At 25.0% G+C, this 23,526-nt stretch overlaps 3 protein-coding genes and 1 non-coding gene across 6 annotated transcripts in view; 1 reads left to right on the top strand and 3 right to left on the bottom strand.

The window, feature by feature from the left end:
• LOC112682387 (protein roadkill) overlaps positions 1-3,273 on the bottom strand; it is a 49,710-nt gene extending 46,437 nt beyond the window's left edge. Inside the window, exons 1-2 of one of the 2 annotated variants that reach the window (XM_025552965.1) lie at positions 3,090-3,273; positions 2,895-2,942 (exon numbers count right to left, since the gene is read on the bottom strand). The gene's annotated coding sequence lies outside the window, so the exon portion shown is untranslated. Of the gene's footprint in view, positions 1-2,894; positions 2,943-3,089 lie in introns of those variants that run through there. The other variant, XM_025552967.1, reaches the window with a different exon arrangement.
• A 193-nt stretch (positions 3,274-3,466) lies between these two features.
• On the top strand, positions 3,467-6,076 carry LOC112682386 (WD40 repeat-containing protein SMU1). Its single transcript, XM_025552962.1, has 10 exons — positions 3,467-3,665; positions 3,739-3,805; positions 3,961-4,104; positions 4,197-4,311; positions 4,402-4,590; positions 4,693-4,922; positions 4,986-5,209; positions 5,300-5,401; positions 5,466-5,649; positions 5,705-6,076. The coding sequence occupies exons 1-10, from the start codon at positions 3,640-3,642 to the stop codon at positions 5,954-5,956; spliced, it is 1,533 nt and encodes a 510-aa protein (XP_025408747.1). The 5' UTR covers positions 3,467-3,639; the 3' UTR covers positions 5,957-6,076.
• Positions 6,077-11,295: 5,219 nt separating this feature from the next.
• LOC112682370 (ras-related protein Rab-11A) lies at positions 11,296-19,054 on the bottom strand. 2 transcript variants are annotated; one of them, XM_025552946.1, is made up of 6 exons: positions 18,792-19,048; positions 15,358-15,479; positions 13,735-13,808; positions 13,394-13,668; positions 11,773-11,920; positions 11,552-11,642 (listed from the first exon to the last, which is right to left on the bottom strand). In XM_025552946.1, exons 1-5 carry the CDS (start codon positions 18,829-18,831, stop codon positions 11,778-11,780), a joined length of 654 nt encoding a protein of 217 aa, XP_025408731.1. In that variant the 5' UTR covers positions 18,832-19,048; the 3' UTR covers positions 11,552-11,642; positions 11,773-11,777. The 2 variants fall into 2 exon arrangements, with proteins under 2 accessions (XP_025408730.1, XP_025408731.1); XM_025552945.1 differs by lacking the exon at positions 11,773-11,920 and having other exon boundaries at positions 11,296-11,642; positions 18,792-19,054.
• A 4,176-nt stretch (positions 19,055-23,230) lies between these two features.
• Positions 23,231-23,303, bottom strand: Trnak-uuu. Its single transcript has one exon. It is a non-coding gene; the product is annotated as a tRNA-Lys (tRNA).
• Between the last annotated feature and the right edge of the window lie 223 nt (positions 23,304-23,526).

Genomic DNA, 23,526 nt, shown 5'->3' with positions numbered 1-23,526 from the left:
GTAATTTTAAAAATCCTTTTGAGCAGTTTCACCTTTGTTGGTTATATATATGGATCGGCTAAAGTCTCGAGGTAGGAATGAAACCAATTTTATCTCTTGATCAAAATAATTTCATAAATTCTTTTGTTAATTGTATAAAGAAAACAATAATTAAAGAAATAAATGAATCAAAATATTTTAGTATTTCCAAGGTATCACTTTAGTGATACCACATTTGATACATAGAGACATTAGCAATTAGCATTTATTATATGTTAAATACCTATGTTGAATTAAAAAATTACTGTCATACATGAATGACTTATCGCTTAAAGTCATCTTTAACTACTGATAAATAACTTTTTTCAGTTTTTCGAGATATTTGCTTTCAAAATAATTTGGATTGGAAGATGTTATGATGGGACTAGCAAAACAAAAAACTCATATAAAGGATTACAAGCATTAGTAAGACAAGAATATCTTTCAGCGATTTACATTTAGTATTATGGAAATTGTCTGAATCTTGTTGTAGTAGTTGCTAGTAGTTCCGGAGATGCAGTTAATATGTTTGATAATTTAGAATTATTGTGAAAAATCCTCATGAAAGACTGAAAAGAATTGAAATAACTGAAATGGTTATCTTTATCAAGGTTATTCAAAACAGTTTTATTATATTATGATTATATTTTCAATTTGAGGACGCAATGAGTGAAAATTTCAAATTTATACATAAAGTGCATGTTGAGGAAACTGATATGAATGATGAAAAAAAACAACATAGTCTGATATGGGAAATAATAAATAAAAAAATATAGGAAGTTTACTTAAAATATTTCAACATTTTATGATTGTTACGTGTCTACAGAGACGGCGCGAGGGAAGGGCAATAGGGGCAGTTGCCCAGGGCCCCACGCCTTAAATTAAAGTTAAGGCTTTGCGGTCCTGATTTAACTGAACGTAAAATATTTTATTAATAGAAATTATAAGACTCAAAATTTATTTTATTCAGGGCCTCGAAAACTCTATCACCGTCACTGCGTGTCTGGGCCATATTTCCTACTTTATATTTAGCATTGAAAATAGCATGTACATTGCCTGTTTCCAGTATTACTCCAAAAAGGACCTTTTCGAAATTGAGAATTGTTAAAAACAGTTTATATACAACAATTTCACAAGATTGATTATAAGATTTAATGTTCATAACTCGCGAGTCTGACATTATAATTAATGAAGAAGTGACTGATATATTTGCTGGCTTAAGTTCAACCTTGACCAAACATTTAATTTAAGAAAACACTTATAATATACTATAATATCTATTTTAATATATATTGATAGTATTGATGTATTTATTATTTTTATGTTACATTTTATAATCAGATTTATCTTTCAGTGACAATTTAAATGTTTTTATAAAAATTCATTGTCTTACGATTCTTATGATTTTTGTAATAAATTTAAATAACCACTTATGTTTTTAGAATTATGCTGTTTATTATATATTTGTATTAGATATAACGTAAATGGTTCTTATTTCTTTATAATAAATATCAGCATCAAAGTCGAAGTTAACAAAATATGTATGTATTTTTTAAATGTATAAATGGACTTTGCTACAGGAGTAAGAAGTAAGTTATAATTTAAAATAAAACACCATAAATATACAATTTATAATAAAGGTACCTAATATAAACGCATAATTTTTTAATTTGAAAAAATTTTGAGGAGGTGATTGCCAGTTGCCACAGTCTGTGGGCAGTGGTATATATATATGAATCGGTTTTACCCTGAAGTAAACCCTGAAAATATGATCACTTAATGATACAGTTTAGTTTTGTAAGTATTTTACATTAAAGAAATACAAAACCATCCATAAAATATAAATGAGATTATACATAAAATAAAATCTAAAAACTACTAATATGTATATACATATATAAAATAGATTAGGTAAGTGACACAAGTGCGGATTTAGAAATGAAAAAAAGAAGGGCTAGAAAAGTCAGTAACTGCCATAATTTGAAGCGTATATTGATTTGTACAGTCTTTCTTATGTCTAATTTTTAAATATTTTGAGTATCACGTCCGATATGGTTCTACCTAATATCTAAGGCGGACTTAGATCACATAGCTCCCCCTTGAAACCGAACCTAATGAATGAAAATAAGTATTAAAATTCAAAAATAAAAAAATATTATAGTTTATACAAAACCATGTATGATGTAGAGATTAAGTACAATAAGTAAATGTAAGCAACAAAATGTAATACCAAATTCAAAATACAGAACCCTAATGCTATGTAGTACCAAAATAGATAATTCACAATATTTATTGTGTAATATATTTACATAATTATCTTAATACATATATATATATATATATATATATATATATATATATATAACTGTTATTTCATACTCATTTTAAACGTAAAACTAGCGATAATTATAGATTAATTTAACTTATAATGATGTTTTTTTACTAATAAATTATCCCAAATAACATTTAAAGGGCCACATAGAAAAATATTACAGTAAAAAAATTAAGAATCTAATAATTATATCATCTTGTCGTTTGTTTTAAAAAGTAAATTTAATTTATTTTTTATACATTTTATTAAATATTAATTATTTCATATTTTATCTCTAAGTTATTTGACTTCTGAAACTTTAAAACTGCAATATTAAACAGTTTAGGAACATTAACTATTATTGTTTTTCCCAGTAGCCCTTCACTAATCATAAATAATTATACTGGGACATATAATTTTTATCTATTTCATTAAAAAGTAAGTTTTACACCAATATTTTTAATAGTTACTTGTGAGTTTGGAAGTAATTATTAGGTGATACATGTGTAGTACATAAATATTGAATTTAAATAAAAAATGAACACGAATAGCAATTTTAACTTACCAGAGTGTTGATGATGACACATCAATAATTGAAATGTTGTTGAACAATCTAAAATCAAAAAGCATTATATAATTAAATTTGAACTTTTCAACATATTTTATATTAGCTTATGAAACAGATAAATTTTAGTAAAACAATATTGAATCACAGGAGTTAAGATTTTAATAATTATTCAAACAAACATATAAAACTTACCTGGTAAACTTTTAAGTGAGTTTTTTATGTATGAAGAGGTATACACTATTTGAAAAACCTTGACACTAATGTAATAAGCAACAATACTTATACTCTACCAACTCAATTTAAAAAGCGAAAAATTTCAGAAATTACATATATACAAATCATAACACAAACGAAATCAGAGTTGTTAATAACATTTTATTAGAGTAAATATTTATGAATATCAATTGAAAACTAATATAAAATCGGATTGCGAAATTTAGTTGTAAAATGCGGATTCTTATCAAACTTCTATCAAAATTGTAGTTACACATAAGCTCCACCAAATTAATCTGTTTGTATTTTAGAATGTATTTATAATTGTTATCATTGTTATCAATTTTTATTGGTTAATACTTGATATAAAGGTAGCGTCTTGACGCGTTCTCAATTCCTACACAATAGAGTTTAGTGTATTAATATAGTAATTTAGCCAATTTTATTTTATTTTATGAATTTATAACTATTTGACTGTGTGTTTAGTGCTTCAGTTAATTTGATATTATATTTTTATCTATTTTTCAAAATGTCTATTGAAATCGAATCTGCAGAGTGCGTAATCCTAGTTATTAATATGCGTACACATTTTTTAAATTTAAATTTATTAATTGAAATTTGCTTACAGTGTCATTCGTCTCATACAACAATATCTGAAAGAATCAAATCTATTGAAATCACTCCAAACCCTTCAAGTAATTTTTACTATATTACTATAATGCATAAATTTATGTTTTTATTTTAATATCATTATTTTTTATTAAACTTACTTGATATTACTTTTTAATACTATTTTTTTTTATTACTATTTAATTTATTTATTATTGAAATTATATTAATTTCTTTTCAGGAAGAAACTAGTGTATCTTTAAATACAGTAGACAGTATTGATGGGTTTGTTGCTGACATTCATAATGGTCATTGGGACACAGTATTAAAAGCAGTACAGTCATTGAAATTACCTGATAGTAAATTAATTGATTTATATGAACAAGTTAGTTGCTTATTATTTACTTTAATTAAATAGGAATTTACGCAACAATATATTTAACAATTTAATTATCGATATGTTTTTTCTTATAATAGGTTGTTTTTGAACTAATTGAATTACGTGAACTTGGTGCTGCTCGATCACTATTACGTCAAACAGATCCTATGATTGCACTAAAACAACATGAACCTGATCGTTATATACACCTTGGTAAATTTATATTATACAATTATAAATACATTATTGTGTGTATAATTGTATACAAAATTGTTTTCAAGTATTTTTTTTTTTTTTTAATAGAAAATTTACTTGCTCGCTCATATTTTGATCCTCGTGAAGCATATCCTGAAGGCACATCTAAAGAAAAACGTAGAATTGCTATTGCTCAGTCATTAGCTGGTGAAGTATCTGTAGTACCTTCATCTAGGCTTCTAGCTCTTTTGGGTCAAGCATTAAAATGGCAACAACATCAAGGTCTCCTACCTCCAGGTATTTAAAGACTATTTTTTAGCTTTTATTTAAATTAATTCAGATTAATTAAATAAAATATTTGCATTATAGTCTAATGAAAAAATGAATATTTGCTGACAGGTACATCCATTGATTTATTTAGAGGTAAAGCAGCAGTTCGAGATTTAGAAGAAGAAACATTCCCGACTCAATTATTTAAACAAATTAAATTTGTCCAAAAGATTCATGTTGAATGTTCTAGATTTTCACCAGATGGCCAATTTCTAGTAGCTGCCACTGTTGATGGTTTTATTGAAGTGTACAATTTTGTTACAGGAAAGATAAGAAAAGATCTTAAATATCAGGCTCAAGTAATATTAATTTACTGAGATTATAGTATCGATTTATTTGAAATTATTTATAATTCACTATAGGAAAATTTTATGTTAATGGACGATGCTGTTCTGAGTTTAAATTTTTCTCGTGACAGTGAAATGTTAGTGTCTGGTTCTCAAGGTGGAAAAGTGACAGTTTGGAAAATTATGACTGGACAAGTAATGCGAAAATTTGAAAAAGCTCATGTCTTGGGGGTAACTTGCGTTCAATTTTCTCGAGATAATACTCAAATATTGACTGGATCATTTGATATGACTATAAGGTAAAATACCCAACTATAAATAATGTATATTCTATTATTCAAATGTGTATTTTTTTATAATGTTAATTTTTATGTAATTAAAATAAATAGAATTCATGGTTTGAAATCTGGTAAAACCCTTAAAGAATTTAGAGGACATACATCATTTGTTAATGAAGTTATATACACTGTTGATGGTCATAGTATAATTAGGTAAATATTTTGTAGACTATTGTACAATTTTAAAAAAATATTTATTATTTATAATTATGTGCAGTGCATCTAGTGACAGCACTGTAAAAGTATGGAGTGTGAAAACCACAGAATGTACCCATACTTTTAAATCCATGGGAGCAGCTGATGTAGCTGTTAACAATGTACATCTTTTCCCCAAAAATCAGGATCATTTTGTTGTTTGCAACCGTTCCAATACAATAGTAATAATGAATATGCAAGGCCAAGTAAGTTTGCTACATATAAAATAAAATTATTGTTTTAATAAAATATTTTCCACAGATTGTTAGATCATTTACTAGTGGGAAACGTGAAGGTTGCAATTTTATATGTTCAACCGTTTCACCCAGGGGAGATTGGATATATGCAGTTGCTGAAGATCATAATTTATACTGTTTTTCATTAAACAGTGGAAAATTAGAAAAAACTTTACAAGTACATGAAAAAGATGTTATTGGACTTACACATCATCCTCATCAAAATTTATTGTGTACCTATTGTGATGATGGTATGGTTAGATTATGGAAGCCTTAAATTAGTTTTCAAGTTCATTGACTTAAATAGTTGTATATAATTCAACTATAAATATATAAAATCTTATTCAGTATGTTTATGTACACTTTGGAATATATTAATAATATTTTACATTTTTAATGTATTTATGAATTTATCACCAACATATTTACCAATAAAAAATATATGGTAGGTAAACTAAATTCTTGTCAGGCCCATAAGATTTAAAATTAATTTTATTTTTAGGAAATAAAATTCTTCGTTTTGTGTTATTATCCCTTATCCTTTTAGTGTCAGATAAAGACTGTTTTCCAAATGTTCCTGTTTTTATATATATATATGTGTGTGTGTGTGTGTAATAGTAAGGGAAGGTACTTTGTTAAGAAATTTATAAAAATAATTTAAAAAATAAATATTTAGGTGGTTATTTTGTTTTAAATTACCTGGACTTGCATTAGTTATAGATTTTTAAATTGTACATAAAAACGATTGTGAATTAAATGTAATAACAACTGCCTCTACTCTTGTGTTATATGTGTTTATTTGAGACAAATTTGTTTTTTTTTTCCGCCAATAAATTTGTTAACCATACTATTACATTGCTCACATATATTATTATCAACCTTTTTTTAAGAGACTCTGGGCATTGTTGAATAAACGTCGATTAGCCATATTAATTTCCCTCATTATACCACAGTTTTCAGCGATGGAAACAAAATTTTGATTTCCAGATTGAGATCCTTTACAAAAATATTTGTTGTAACCTCTGAGATGGTTTACGTACCTGGGCTCGTTGTTTCTTTGGTGCCATTATATTTTTTAACATCGCACAAATAAATAAGAAAATTGACAGACAGATATAAGGCGCGTATACGATAAAAAAAATTTCTCTGTTACTGAACAAACAAGTATAGATGTTACTAGTTCAGTTAACTTATACGAGGTGAACAATTGATGTTAAATATAAGAATAACAATTATTGCACATTGGCTAAATTTAGTATAGACACAGACATAATATTGCAGAGTTTATAAATATCTAAAATATCAAGCCACTTCCAAGAACTGAGTAATTTATTAAACTTTCATTTGCCTTTTATTGTAGAAATGTGGAATTTATAGACAAATAATATATATCGCTGTAATGATAACCAACTCTTTTATTCCAAAATAAAAAATTAAATAAACGTAAAATAAATAATATGAATATAGGTATAGTCGTAACGATCAACTGGCGAATCATATATGTTTCATATCAAAAACTCCCATGTAAATTATTTTATAATTTTGTTCATCATTATGAAAATTACTTTTTATTATAAAATAAAACTAATTACACACAATATATTTTTAATTTTTAAAATTTCAAAGTATCTGCCATACTTCCGTGTAGCCAACATATTTTTAACACATTTACAATATATGTAGGTACATATCATGGGCGTCACTAGAATCCATATTTTGGGGTAGCAAAGTTTATTTTTAGAAAGTGAAAAAATAATTTTTATAGATTTAATATGATAACTAGCTAAACTCTTCATAAATCTTAGTATGACATTTGATTATAGAATATATATGTCTATATATAGTATCTATTCTATAATCAATGGTAAGACGTAAAGTGTATACACCGTCTTATCGTCCGTATTGAACTCATGTGCTGCCGATTTGGTTTTAAAATATTAACAAGACTTGGCAGTGGCGTACTCAGTTTTTTTGAAAAGCGGGAGATATTCATTTTTGACTTGTTACAGACTACTTTTTTTTCGTGCAGATAATATACCATTACAAAAAAATCCAATGGAGAGATATGACACCCTGATCCCCCCACCATAAGCACTCCACTGAGACTTGGATACCTTTGAACTATAATCACAAATAGAAAGTTTCAAAATTAAAGTAATTTCAAGTGCTAAGAAATTATCTAACGCTTTAAATTTTAAAATACACAATTTTATTACTAAACGTGGGTTTCATAAGGCGTGTTCATACATTGCAATAGCAATACAATTTTTTTTATGTTTTCTTATAAGTGTTGAAACCTGTACACGTAGTGTTAGCAGATTATAACTTGTAAAAATTTTTAAGCATTGGACTATTATTTCAATAGAAAACCAATTAGTCCAATTTTTAGATAACATTGACATATTATTAATTTTGCTTCGGTAAAATATGAGTTAACTACTGCCTTGTAGGTATAGTATTTAAAAAAAAAATAAAAAATTAGTATTGATGTATAAAGTATATTATTATTTATTATAATTTTCTGGAATATATGAATTATGTGTGATTTCATATTTTGTGAATATCAGAAAAACAAAAAAAATAATGGACGGCATAAAATAGTGTGAATAATATGTATAATCAATTGATGATAATCAATAATCTTATTTCTGGTTCTGGTTGTTTCTTCGAATTGCAATAATTATTATTTATATAATTTCACTGTCCACCGATAACGACGACGCGTCGTCATCGCCGTACCAGTTGTTTCAGCAGTCGAGTTGGGGTTTTAGTTCACCCAACGAACGCTAGCAACGGGAACAGAGCTCAAATCAATGACGATTATTATGGTAAACTGTTTTACGCGAACTTAAAATACATTGGCTACATTCATTATAAATTCATGAAATTTTCACCATTTATTGGGGAGAATTGTATCTGTTATGTAGTGTTTTTATTTTTATCATATTTTGACTCAATGTCGTTTTATAAGTTTTTTTAAAAACATATAATATCATGCATATTTGAACTTTAATAACTTTTTTCCTAATTATTTTAATAAAAAAATAAAAAAATTATGCTACAGAAATAGCTGTCTTTTATATTGTGTAAACATTTTGAATCCCTAGAGTGGTTATAGCTCTGATAAAACGTGTTCCCATGAACGTTGTTTTTGGTTTCAATATTTTGTGTGTAGCCTCTTAATCGTTTATCGTCAATACTTTCTTATCTATATAATAGTTATCTGGTATTAAACATCATTAAATATCTAAATGTCATATGCATAGATAATAAACTCATTTATTATCTATGGTCATATGTATGTACACGAGGGTGCCATTTTTTTTTACATTTCTTACTTTACCATCAGTTTTTATTTACCATAAAAACCATTCTGATGAAGTTTTAGAATTTTGAATCAAGTTTTACTTGTTACTCAATGGATCTTAAAAATATATAAATAGTAATAATTATATAAATATTGAAAATTAATAATTTATTATTTTCCGTCAACTTTTTACATAGATATGAATATTTTTAATAAATTTGCATTATGTAAGATACAAAATAGTTATATAATTAAAATATCAAAAAAAAAATATTAGGCATTTAGAGATTTTGAATCACCATTGTTTACGCATAGATTTCAACCATAGCTGTTTGCACGGAACTATTTAACTATAGCAATTTCTTCGTATAATCTGTCGTGCTTTCGTGTGTGTTGAATTTATTATTTTTCGTGTATATAAATGCTAATTAAAATTCATATTTTGAATAACTTTTTTTTTATGCTCTGGCCCGCTAGATATTAATTTTCTAAAAAATTGACTCTTGTAATTATAGTTAACCTTCTTTGATATACACTATAGATTATAATTATGGAGTTGGAAGTTGGGTTAAAGTTTAGAATTGTATAATATGTATTTAATAATAACAATAATTAATAACACTCTAAATAAATAGTTGTAAGATTAAACTTATTCAATGGTCGTTTTGCTTTCTAGGAGATTAAAGGATTAAAAAATAATAATAATTGCTTTTATTTTATACCAATATATAAACAAAGATTATATTTTAAGTTTTGTTAAAAATAAATTGAATAAAGATAAGAGGTGTGGCAATACCCACCACACATTTTGATTGTTCTTAATGGGTTATATCCAATCATTTATATATGACTTTAAAGTTCTTAATTTTAAAAACTTTAAATATTTGATATTGTATTTTCTTATAATGTGATTATGATTCAGACTAAATAAATAACAAGCTCAATAATATTTAATTATCTATGGTACCATACAGTGGCGTATACAAGGGGGGTGTTTGGTAGATATGACACCCCCCTTGAGCCGTATCATATATTACATTATTATAGGAATATAGGTAAATCGATAATACAATATGAAATATAAAATAATGCACAATACTAATTACATATATACAGGTTAACATTATCGCGATTGCAATAGTACGTGACGAAAATTATTCGTTTACGTTTTCGTGCAACACAAAACGTTTAATAATAGATATTGTAGCATTGAATACTGATATTCGAATAGTCAAATATTCGAATAATTTATGGTAAAGCTATCCGAATTCGAATATACATTACATCTCTATTACAGACATTATGTATACATATTAATTAATTAAAATAAAAGTTATAGTTCGTACGTATTATATATAATATTTAATAATTATAATCAACACCCCCCTTCAGAAAATCCTAGCTACTCCACTGGTACCATATATAATTTAATTGGCTTATTTAATAAAAATTAAAAATTTGGTTGGAAAATTTTTTTGTTAAAATATATAACCTATTTCAAATCTAACCTTTTTTCAATATATTCTATATACCTTTTATTATTTAAGGATAAAACAATACAAGCATCAACTATGAGTACACTTTAATACTATAACCAATAACATGGATTTCAATAGGATACCTATAATTATTTACTATTTTATATTAAAATGAATAATAGTTTCATAACTAAACCATTTTAAAAAAAGTCATTTTGTGGGGACACCATATTTACTCTAATATAATAAAAGAAATAAAAAAATCCACATGAGACCATGAGGTAAAATGTAGAATAAATACTAAGATGAATTTCAAAAATGTTTAATTAATATAGAGTTCTTGGATTATAAATTAAATGTACACAGACAGTTGTTAATACAATAATATTGTTTATTGCCTAAATAAACTTGTTCTATTTTTAAACTAAAAATATGATTTAATATTAATCAATTTTTATTTTAAAAATGTTATATACAATACAATAAAATAATAAAACTGATTACATTTTGCAGGTTAATAAACCAAATAAAATAATAAATACTTGAAATAGAAATTCTGATAAAAATTCTAGGGTGAATATTTGAAATGAAAAATGTTTTAATAATTATTCTTTGAGGGTAAAATAAAATTAAGTAAAATAGGTGAAACTGTTAAAAAATTTAATGTATGTACTACTAAAAATGTTGATGCAATGTTTCAATTCAAATTATGCCAATAATACCATAACAATAATGGAACCTAAACTATATAATCTGAATATTGTAATATATTATAGTTTGAAAAAAAACACAAAATAATATAAATAAAGATTAGAAAATATTAAACATATATAGAATTATAAGTAAAATTTGTATTTTTTTAAATAATAAAGAGATAAGAGCCCCAAAATGAGAAGCAAGTAAGAAAATTGTAATTTAACTTAAATTAAAAACCTGCTCTGCAAAATAATATTAAAATAAAATATGGAAAAAGGGACAACACTTATAAAACTTAAAAGTGGACTTAAATTTTGATACTCAAGCTGACGCATTGCAGCAAAACTGTTTGATTTGGAATGCAGCCGAATCATTTGTATTTGCAGTAGTTGCGTCTATCCTGATTGGCTTCATACACACTTTATCAATTTCGTCCCCATCCATACTATCCATTTGACGGGCTGATACTTTGCGATGGATTTCTATTTGACAAATAAAATAGAATATTGGATTAATTTATTACATGAAAATATACAATAAAACATTTAACAAGTCATAATGAGACCAACTAAAAACACATACATATTTTCATCAGCAACCTGCAAAACAAACCTGATTTATGATGATTGGCAGCATTGTTTCCTGACATTATCAGAGTTGACTGTAGGTTTGACATCAATTGGCTCAATGTTTGTGGGCCGTATCGTGTCACCCTCAGGTGGGTCTCTCATTTGCTTTTGAGACACAATGTTATAGATTTCTAAATAGTGATGAAAAACCAAACGAAAAAAAACATAACTACTCAGTACCAAAATAATAATCACATAACTAAAACATCATTCAATAGCAATTTAATTCTAGACTAAAGAATAGTAATAAAGAATAAAAATAATAATAAAATTATTGATAATAAAGAAATAAAATAATATTCAATATACGATGAATGAAATTAAATAACATACTGTACTTCCAACTTAAAAATTAAATGAAAAACATTTTTATGTATGTAATTATATATAATTAATATACTATATATATATTAATACAATTTTGAAAATTATTATTCTTAGTTCAAAACAAAAAAAATATTTTCTCATTATTGGAGATGTGTGTAAAACTAAATAATGAGTTTTAGATAAAAAAAATTTACACAGATGTTTATACTTTTCTTTTTTATACTTTATATATATTTTGCTTAAATGCCACTAAAAAATCTAAATAAAAATGTATTGTTGAAAATTTGTTATCTAATAAAAATACCACCTCTTATGTATTAAATAAAAGATTTTTAACACGTGCAATAAACATGCAATAAAAATAGGCAGAATAGTAAATACTTATTTGAAACTAAAATCATTTTACCAAATAAAAAAAATTTATATTTTATTTATTTTATTTTTTTCAATTAAAACAAATATACTTAATAATTCCTTCATATGAAGCGGTATATAACAAAATTTAACTAAAAATTTAACTGAATTGTTACAGTCAATCTACAAACATGTAATTTAAATATTAATTTTACGAGGAGGAAATCATAAAAAATAATAAATAATTAAAAACAATAGTCATTAAATATAATATACAAAGTTTTAATCACAGAAGATATTTTGTCTATTATGTAAGAAAAATTAAGAGCATTACATATATTAAACATAAATTTTGTCTGACCAGAAAATATTCTTTCCACTTTCTATGTTATGCATAAGTATATATATATATCAATAATTTGAGAAAGTATAATACAAAATAAACCATATGAAATATTAGGAAAAAAGATAAGCTCAGATAAGTTATTTTATGTTTAATTTTTAATCAAAAAATTGATAGAATAAAAGGATAGTTGGTTAAGTTAGCCATAATAATTGTTTATATTTATTTATGTATTCATTTAATGTTTTCACTTTTAATAATTAAAATGATTAAATTTGGTTATTATTATTTATCAGTAAAATAAGTAGAGTTGCTTTAACAATTTAATTTGTATATGATATGCATATGTATAAAATTACACATGTACATTTTGACAGTTACAATGACCAAGTATATAAGCTTGTCTGAGATAAGCATTTAATAACTATGTATGTTTAAATATATTTCTAAAAGTTCATGTTTTCTACATTTTATTTATTTTAACTAAAACTAGGATTTAAATTGTAATAAAACTGTGCTAACAATAATTCAATAATTTCAGTCTTGTTCTGAATAAAATTGGAAAAAATGTTTTATATACCTGTTAAAATGTTTTCAAATGCAGTTTCAACATTGGTTGAATCAAGAGCAGAAGTTTCTATAAACGACAAGTTATTAGCTTCAGCAAATGCTCTAGCTTCATCTGATGGCACAACTCTTAAGTGACGCAAATCTGACTTGTTACCCACTAACATAATGACTATGTTTTGATCAGCATGATCACGAAGTTCACTCAACCACCGTTCTACATTTTGATAAGTTAGCTGTTTGGCAATATCATAAACCAATAGTGCACCAACTGCTCCTCGATAATAACTTGAGACAAATTAAACTAAATTATTCAACTAATTAGATATTAAATAAAAAACAATCAATATTTACGCTGATGTTATAGCTCTGTATCGTTCTTGTCCTGCAGTGTCCCAAATTTGGGCTTTTATTATTTTCTTATTTACCTATAAATATAATAATTATTTTACAAATAATATACTAATTCTTGCAATATAGAGATACTTTGTATTCAAATAAAATAAACAAAACAATTTTAGCAGAGAAGAAAATACATAAAGCAGTCTAAAATAAATAAGTTAATTTAATATTATTGCATTGTCCTTATATTTTAAGTATTAAAAAAACTAAATAATTATGCTATTTATTATAGTTTAGTTTAATAATAATATTGAATTGTGGATCATTTTAATACCATATTCTGTAAAATATATAAAATATGATGGTATTTAACGCTCTATACTACAGTAAATAAATCATATTACTAAATAAGCATAATATAAATGACTAAAATATAAAAATTAATTATAATTATAAAAAAAGATGTATTTAGATACATAAATATGTAATAAAATATATTTACATGGAAATATTGATATTATATATAGGTAAATTCAAGACTACTCAAAATCAATATGAAAATATTACTAGTTCTAAATTCTAATCATCAATTAATAATTCATTAAGTCATTCATAAAGAATATTATTTATTGTTAATAACCTCAGTATTTTTTTAACCAGAAATATTTTTAAAAAGTTAGTTATTTTTGGGCACACCAACACTATAATACAACAGAAACGCAAAATTCGTAAGTCAATTAAATCAATTATTTAATCAATTGTTGAACACACCTATGTTGATAGATTGGATAAAAAATATCACTTTTGGTTAAATAATTTGTAAGTGTTAGATAAAAAGTAGTGAGTTATTTTTTGGGAATACAGTGAAACCTCTAAATACTGGACACTCTTGGTCGCCATAATTTTGTCCGTTATTTAGAGGTGTCGACTATTGTGAGGGGGGAGGGGTAAATTCTTGGAAATAACTCAGAGAAATTAATAATTACACATGTACAATATTTATTATTTATATTTGTGCATATAATATTTATAATAATGATATTTGTATACATTATAAATTATATGTAAAGCGTATTTTTATTATCTATGATATCCGTGATTTGTGTTTTACTATCACTAAACTTGTCTGCAATCGCACAAACACCCATATTTGTATTAGATGCTTGAAATTCAAGAATCTCAATTTTTTCTTTCAAATATCATCTTGAAAAATGTTTTATTGATGCGATGAATTGATGGACAGATAAGATAAACTATAATTGTATAATAATTTATAATACATAGTAGTAAAATTAGATTAAATTGGCATTCAACGATTAGTCTATATTTACAATAAAAATTGTAAAAATTAAAATTAAATTGTCATAAAAGTGTCCGTTATTTAGAGGTTTTCTTAAATGAAAGTAGTGAAAATGTCCCCGTTCCCATAAAAAAGTCCACTATTCATAGTTGTCCGCTATTTAGAGGTGTCCGTTAAGGGAGGTTTCATTGTATTTATGATAAAAAAAATGTTGATGCTATTTTTCAACATGAATACTTAAAATTAAAAATTAATAAATATTATTTAAACTGTAATAGTTACTGAGAGGTACTATATTATAAACTTATATATAATATAAATTGATAAAATAGTACCTTAATGCTTCTTGTAGCAAATTCTACTCCGATAGTAGATTTTGATTCTAGATTAAATTCATTGCGTGTAAATCTTGCTAACAGGTTACTTTTGCCAACACCAGAATCACCAATAAGAACAACTACAAAATGACAAAATAAAAACACTTATGTGATAAAGTAATATTATTACCAAATTAAGATAATTTTTTATAATTTATTTTAGTTATATTTTCATTTATATTTAAAAAAGGAAAAGTGTTCAATAAAAAACAATGACATATAATTAACGTAATAAGTTCAACTAAGTATAGGTAAATAGACTTAACAATATTTTTTAAAAATATAAAAAAGTCATTTAATTTAATGCTTAACTCTTTAGTAAAATTTTAGAAAAAACCATATTATTAAAATGAACCTAATGTAAACATAAAATATAAATTAAACATTTTCAAGTTTTATGATTTTCAAAATCATTGTTATGGTACTAAAAATTGTTTAATCTTCTAAAACTTAAAATTACAGTAGAATAGTCAGTTAAAGATTAACCAAGTTTTGATTATTCATGTTCGTGAATAACTGTACTCATTTTCTTGAAATTTTTTTGTGTACTAAAACCTAAAGGTGCGTATTATGTTTTACACAAATTAAATATGATGATAAATAATATTAATTTAATAAACAATGTGTGGAATATATTATAAAAAAAATGTATAGAAGTAATTCATATCCTCCTGAATTTTTGTGAGCAGGAAAATAATGACTCAATTATGTCATGAATTCAAGAATTCAAACCTCAAAATACAAAGTAATTATTTCGGCTATCTCCCAATATACGGTCTACCAAAATGGACATGGTCTACCGTAATAATATTAAAAGTATAAATAAAAAAATTTTTTTATTTATTAAGGATCCACAAAACATAATTTCATATCCCTAAGGAAAGCATCAAAAATATTATCAGTTTTATTTAATCCTCACCACTAATACTCAGCTAAGTACCTCTCTAAGAGGTCTTCATAAGTACCTCACATTTTTTTAACGATTTTGAGTAAATAATAGTTAATAATAGTAATAGTAAATAATAATGACTGGAGATTCCCAGCTATAGGTAGAACACATAACATTGGTAGACCACATACTATACTCATATTTATAGTTACGTAGCACACAAAACGGAGGTAGACCGCATATTGGGAGATAGCCATTATTTCAAATATCAAGCCTTGAAAATTTTAAAACGGAACAATATGTATTTGTATAACTTAGGTTAAATATAATGTAATAATAAATAAAAAACTATAATTAAAATGCATTGAATAATATCAATAAAACATGGTTTTCATTTATCCATATGATTCCTGCCTACCATTAAACCAGATAATCGAAGTTCTACTGTATATATATAGTGTATATACAGGTTTAAAAGTAATGTTCAATCTAGTTATTAAATTGATGTACCTAAATCTAATAGTAAAATTATAAACATAAGTTATAAATGTAATATTAAGGAGTTTTACACTTCCACATTGATTTAAAATTTTCTCTTGTCAGATGCTGAATACAAAATATAAAAGAAACTATATAATTTGTTCCCATCAGAACACAAGTATTTGTGGCTCCCGCACTATATTACTGAGAAAATAATATAAATCAATTGGTCCAACAAGCATTCAATATGTTTATTGAAGCCAATAAACCCAGAATATATTAAAAGGTCAAACTACTATAAGGTATTTTTTTAATTTAGCTTCAATGAATAATAATTTGAAATCAAATGTATATCCAGTACCTATTTGAAAAAAATTATAAATATTTATAAAAATATCAAATTAAGTACTTAAAGAAATATCTATTCAGTATAGTTTGGTTTGCACTTAATATCACTAAACTATACCACAATGTTTAATAATTAAAAAAAATATATATATATATATATATATATTTTAATAAGAATAAATAATTATTAAAAAAAAAAAAATGTAACTTGATAGTTTGATTAAATAGATTTTTGAAAATTAATATTTTTCAAGAATATAATAAATACAAATTTAAAAAAGATGAATAATTTCTGTAAAAGTATAGACTTAAGTTTAAAAATTAATTTTATTTATGTATATGTTAAAATTAAAATAATAATCAAAATAAATCATAAATTAATTTATCTTGACTATTCATATTTATTAAGTATAAGTGGAGCAGAATTAAAACTATAGAAATTTATAACCTACTACAACAATACAACTATGCCAAAAATAGTCAAAAGAAAAATGTATATTAATTTTAATAAATAAACATGTAAGTCTAATTGTAAATAACAACATTATAGAGAAGATTATTTCAGATAGAGAATTAAATAAAATGAACCGAGTAACAAATAAATATATAAATTAATAGATAATTGAACACTAATTTCAATGAAAAATATTATTTTAAATATGACCTTATCAATTTTGAGAAATTAATAATCCCAAGGATCTAGTAAAAATCAAAACATCTTATTATAAGATACCTTATTTAAAATATTATTTAACCATTAAGATTTAATGAAATTTAGATATAATACCTATTATTGAATAATTCAAAGATATAAATTTTCTCTATGAAAATGTACGTAAAAACCATTGTATATCAATTGTAAGATATACAAATATATAGCCTTGAGATTTAATCTCTTTATATTAAATTATATTTTAGGTAAAGTTATTATTATTAATGTATAAATAAATCGAATAAATAAGTCGCTAATAAAAGTAAGTGTTACTTTATCTGTAATTGTAAATTCATTATTATTATACACTTCTATTTTTAGATACATTCTAAAAGCTATAATTTAACTATTTCCGTTAGTTAAAAATTAATAAAAGTTAATCTCTGAATGTATAAATTTAAATTAATTTAATTTAATAAAATATTCTTAAACCAAATTAAAATTAAATTTTAATAAATACAAATTAATAAAAGTTATCTATAAGCAAATAATGTTTTTTGTCAAGTTAAACTGTCCAATAAAAAGTAATTATTTATTTATATTTTTTCTGATTAAATAATATTGAAGTGATAAATTATCTTAATTGTTTATGCAAATATTTTTCAAATTTTTAATTAGTAGTTAATTTAGATTTTTACATCTGAAATCAATTAAAAGATCTAGATAAATATAAAACATGAACCATAAATGTTAGAAAACTGTTAGATACCATTAATTTACTCTAAGACAAATTTAATAATTTAATATTCAGTTTATTTTTTATTAAGCTAGATATTAAGTACATCAACAATCAAAACCTAACTAACATTATAAGTAGGTATATATAAGAGAGTGGCACCCAGAGTAAAATAAAGTACGATGTTATTCTTATTATGTAAATCATATACAATTTGATAACATTATTATTTTATTTACCAATGAGTTACTTTAATTTTTCCATACATTTAAAACAATAACTTTTACCTTTAAATAAATAATCGTATTCTTCGTCACCAGTACCCATTTTTGCTATCAGTAATAGAATGAAACAAAAAAACTAGTCCGGGAAACAAAAGATCACGATAACGTACTTTTATTAACCAAATATATAAATATTAAAATAACAACTAATAAAAATACATTTTAACTAGACATCAGTGACGATGTTTTATAAGACATCATTTAAAACGATTAGTAAAAAATTTAATTAACGAATAGAATAAAAAAATTCAAAAACACAATATAAAAAAATCTTGATTATTATAGTGAGGTTGCGTCGAATTTTTCTCGTGACAATCCACGAAATAAGTCATGACGATTGGATGATTGACCAATCAGCAGTAAACAGTGTGCCAGTAAGTGATAAATCAAAATTTCTTTTCTGATCCAATACGCCCATTATTACACCGCCAACTATTTAAAATCTAGCTCTTACACCTTACAAAGTAACATAAGTTAACCGTCAGCAAAAAACTAAAAAATCTAAAATTTATAAATTCCTAAGCTCGATTATAGCAAGAGTACTGCAACGTTATTTATTTCAAATATTATTAAACATTGGGAACAAAGATGACCTGGATGACGCGATAAAATGTTGGTTAGAATTTAATTTTGTTAATTTAAATTATAAGTATTTCCACAATCATGTATAGTGAAGTTAGTACAATTCAACTAAACTTAAACTAAAATAATAACCACACAAATATATTAGATGCCCATACAAGAGAATATTTAATGACGGTTAGATCCTTAACGGATTTAGTCCATTGAACTAAGTCTTCAGTTGTGCTCAATAACGTAAGAATGTAAGTCCTCTTATTTTCGTGAATCGTATCATCTGTAAATAGTCAATGGAGGAAATCCGTTGATTTTTATATTGAGGATCAATTCCTCTAGTAGTTCCAGATGTTCTGAAAAATCTGTGGATTTATATCAGTGCTTCTCAACGAGGGCGATATCGCCCCAACGGTGAGCGATAAGGGGGCGGTGAAATTTTTTTCTGTTCGAAGCAACGCACAAAGATTTATCTGTAATTGTTTCCCGTTTATCGATTTCTAAAATAAATTCGTGATTATAAAATATAAGCTACATATACCAGAGGCAGTGCGTTATTATCTAATAACGAAAAAAAGAAATCGACTTGACATCGTTAAAAGAGGAGATTTACGCCTTCATCTCATAAACTTTGAACCAAACTTAAAAAAATTGGCTTTGAATCACCAAGTACAACCATCTAACTTATCAATACATTTCGAAACATTTAAATTATATTTAAACATAAATTTTACCATTATATATATATATATATATTATTTAATTATTTGTATTATAAACATTTAATGTATACTATTTTAATTTTAATTGAGTCATGGGGGGGGGGGGGGCGTTGAAAAACATTTTACTTCTTAGGGGACGCAGTTTGAAAAAGGTTGAGAAGCACTGATTTATACGACGGATTACAGTTGATTTATCAGTTATTATCAAGGCTCGGGACTTAAAGCACTTGCTTATTTTTATGGTTTGACATAAAATATAGCATAGAGTTAAGGAAGTGTATGTTATGTTATAACACGTTCAATTATGAAAATTGAAAGTTTTTTTTCCTTTTTTCGACGATTTTTTAAAAATTGCTTATTTACTGTTTTTCTAATTACCATATCTAACCCTAATTTTTTTCAACTATTTTTAAATATCGTTTAGATTTTATTTTTCAGAAAATCTTTCGGAAAATCCATAAACATTACATTTGGGGGGCAGACGCCCTGGACCCCCCCAGATATGGACTTGTGGGAGGGACTATAATTATAATTGCACTAGTTCATGGAAAACCTGTGAGCACCACTGAACGTGTCTGACTCACACAAATTTTGAATACTTAAAAAAAGTAAAGTGTTATCAATAATTTATAAAAAAAGATACACATGGGAGCTGTGGCGTAGCCATGGGGGAGGTTAACAAACTATACCCCCCCCCCCCCGAAATGTTTCTCTTATTTTGTAAGTTATACAATCATTATAGGTATAATGTTATATCATGTGATCATCAAACAATTTTTACAGTTTCAATAAATTAAACAGTAACAAATTTTATGTTTTAACTTATGTTTAATGAATTTATTAAAACAAAAAGTTGGTAGGTACTTAATTAGTAGAAAAATTTAAAATTTAATCAAAAAAAAAAAAATAAAATATTTTTCTGGTTACACATATTACATATTGTACAATACAGTAAATCCTGTCATATGGGGAATTGTACAGGACCTATAAAAATGTCCGTTTTAGGCAGGTTTCCTTATAACTGAATATAACGGAAAATTCCGTACTATACAGTTACGATATACTGCACGATTAAAGTTGTAACATTTTCCGGTCAATAATAAAAATAAAAATATTAAAAATTAATAAATATCATAGGCTACAATAAATTTTAATTTTTAGTAAATAATTATAATAACAAGTATATTAATTAAATATTTCAAAATAATGATAAATTAAAATTTTAAAAACATTTAGTAGGTACTAATAAAATAATATAATATAATAAAATAAAATAGGTATTAATAAAATAATATATGTAATATAATAAAAAAAAGTAGGTCCGTTATAATACAATTATTAATTCCAAAACTCGTGTAATGTTTTTTGTCTGGTTTTTTCTGTAGCAATGCTTTTTTCAACTTTTATTTTTGCCCACGATATCGTTTCCAATAACTCACTATCACATTTATTCATTGAAAATTGTTCCAAACTCTTGATGTAAATAAGTGCTTCCTTGTATGTTTTCAATTGGTTACTTTTCCCATTTGGTTGCTTTTCCCATTTCCTAATAAGATTAATGAATATGACTTAAATAAAATGTAATTAATAATTTAATTATTTCATATGAACTTACCTTTTAACCAATCTTCTCTAATTTTAATTTTGTTTTTAATTATGTTATAAATTTGCGTTTTCCCGCATTTAAAAGTATTCATTAATGATTTAAAACTATTTCCTTTTTCACTTTCTTCGATTACTTTTATTTTTTCATTTAAACTTAAACAAATTTTAGACATTGTGAGAACAAGTAGGTACGACGATACGAAACGACAGGTGAACTTCGACTACGCCACTACGGTGACAATAATAAGCGCTAATTTATAGAATCAAGATAAAATTTAGTTATCTATCAATACGTATTCATCGCTGACCTTAATAATTGTTTAGTAGCAAAATAAATGTGGACATCAAAAATATTTTTGTTCATTTTATGATGTGTTTTTCCGTTTGTTAAAGGTTTTTATGATTTACGGGACCAAAAAATAGCTTTCCGTTTCACGTTAAACAGGTTCCGTTTTATCAAGGGTTTAATCCTATGTTTAACTATAGAAATCTGCCGGTACCATAAAAAATTTCCGCACAGAACAGGATTCCGTCTTATCAAGGGTTCGCATAAGACAGGTTTTACTGTACATCTTATACAATACAATACATATGCATATTGTATTGTACATACAATATGTATATGTACATATAAATATTGTAATATAAATTACAATAATAATTTATATAATACTATGAATTTATATTACGCATTTGTTTATGTAATTATAATTATCTAAAATACGCAAATATAAAGCGATAACCTCTTCAGCGTCCATGTTCGTTAAGAAATCAAAACTGGAATATGAAATATAAAATATATGAGTTCTTGTAAGCCAAGAATGTACTAGATGCACTCGTACTTATTCGTCTCACCTTAACTCTGATCAAAACATAATAGGTGAATGTGTATTGTCGGCATTACATTATTTATTAAACGGCAATCCAGATTAATGAGGTTATTAACTATAATATATATCAGTGGCGTATATAGAAAATATTTTTGGGAAGGGCTACTATGGACAGAGTTCAATTACCACTACTAGGTATCTAAAAATTACTAACAAGACACAGTAGGTAAGTATCTACATTTCATTTATAGAATGTCCCAAAACGATTTAACGTTGGACGTAATTTTTAAATATAAGCATAAAGCACCATTAAAATATAACATACGTTTAAAATAATTATTAAGTTTTTAAAACATTTCGGGGGGGGGGGGGGGCTGTAGCCACTAGACACCCCCCTATATACGCCACTGATATATATAATTAAAAAATGTTTGCATAATTTTCATATAATCGATGTTTAACATCTTTTTTAAGCTTGTTTTGCATTTTTCATGCCTGGATCGCAAGAATAAAAAAATGTGATGAGACACCAATTTGGATGAGAATTCAGTAAAATAGCTTTATAAACTTACGTAATCAATAATTTTAGAAACATCTAGTATAATAATTTCAAATATCAATTATTCTTTCACTTAATTAATATATATTGAAAAATCTTTTTGGATTACATACAATTTTATAAATAAAATAATAAATAGTTTTAAAAAAATTTCGCCCGGACAGGGACTTGAACCCTGGACCCTTAGGTTAAAAGCCTAATGCTCTACCGACTGAGCTATCCGGGCTGTTGTAAGTTGTGTTGATATTTTATGTTTTTAAATTTAATACTTTAAAATCAATTTATCTTTTAATAATTTTAATTATTTATTATTTATTATTATTTAAACAAATATCAAATAAAAACAACATGTATTGGTATTTAATAATTATTACAAAATAAATGATATATTTTGTAATATATGTTATATAATTTTACATTTGTTACAAGATAGCGCTATAAATTTGTTG

Source organism: Sipha flava, unplaced genomic scaffold (assembly GCF_003268045.1).
Source record: "Sipha flava isolate LNK unplaced genomic scaffold, YSA_version1 202_pilon_pilon, whole genome shotgun sequence".
Classification (NCBI taxonomy): Eukaryota; Metazoa; Arthropoda; class Insecta; order Hemiptera; family Aphididae; genus Sipha; species Sipha flava.
Note: the sequence above shows the minus strand (reverse complement) of the source record. Positions and strands in the feature narration are given on the sequence as shown.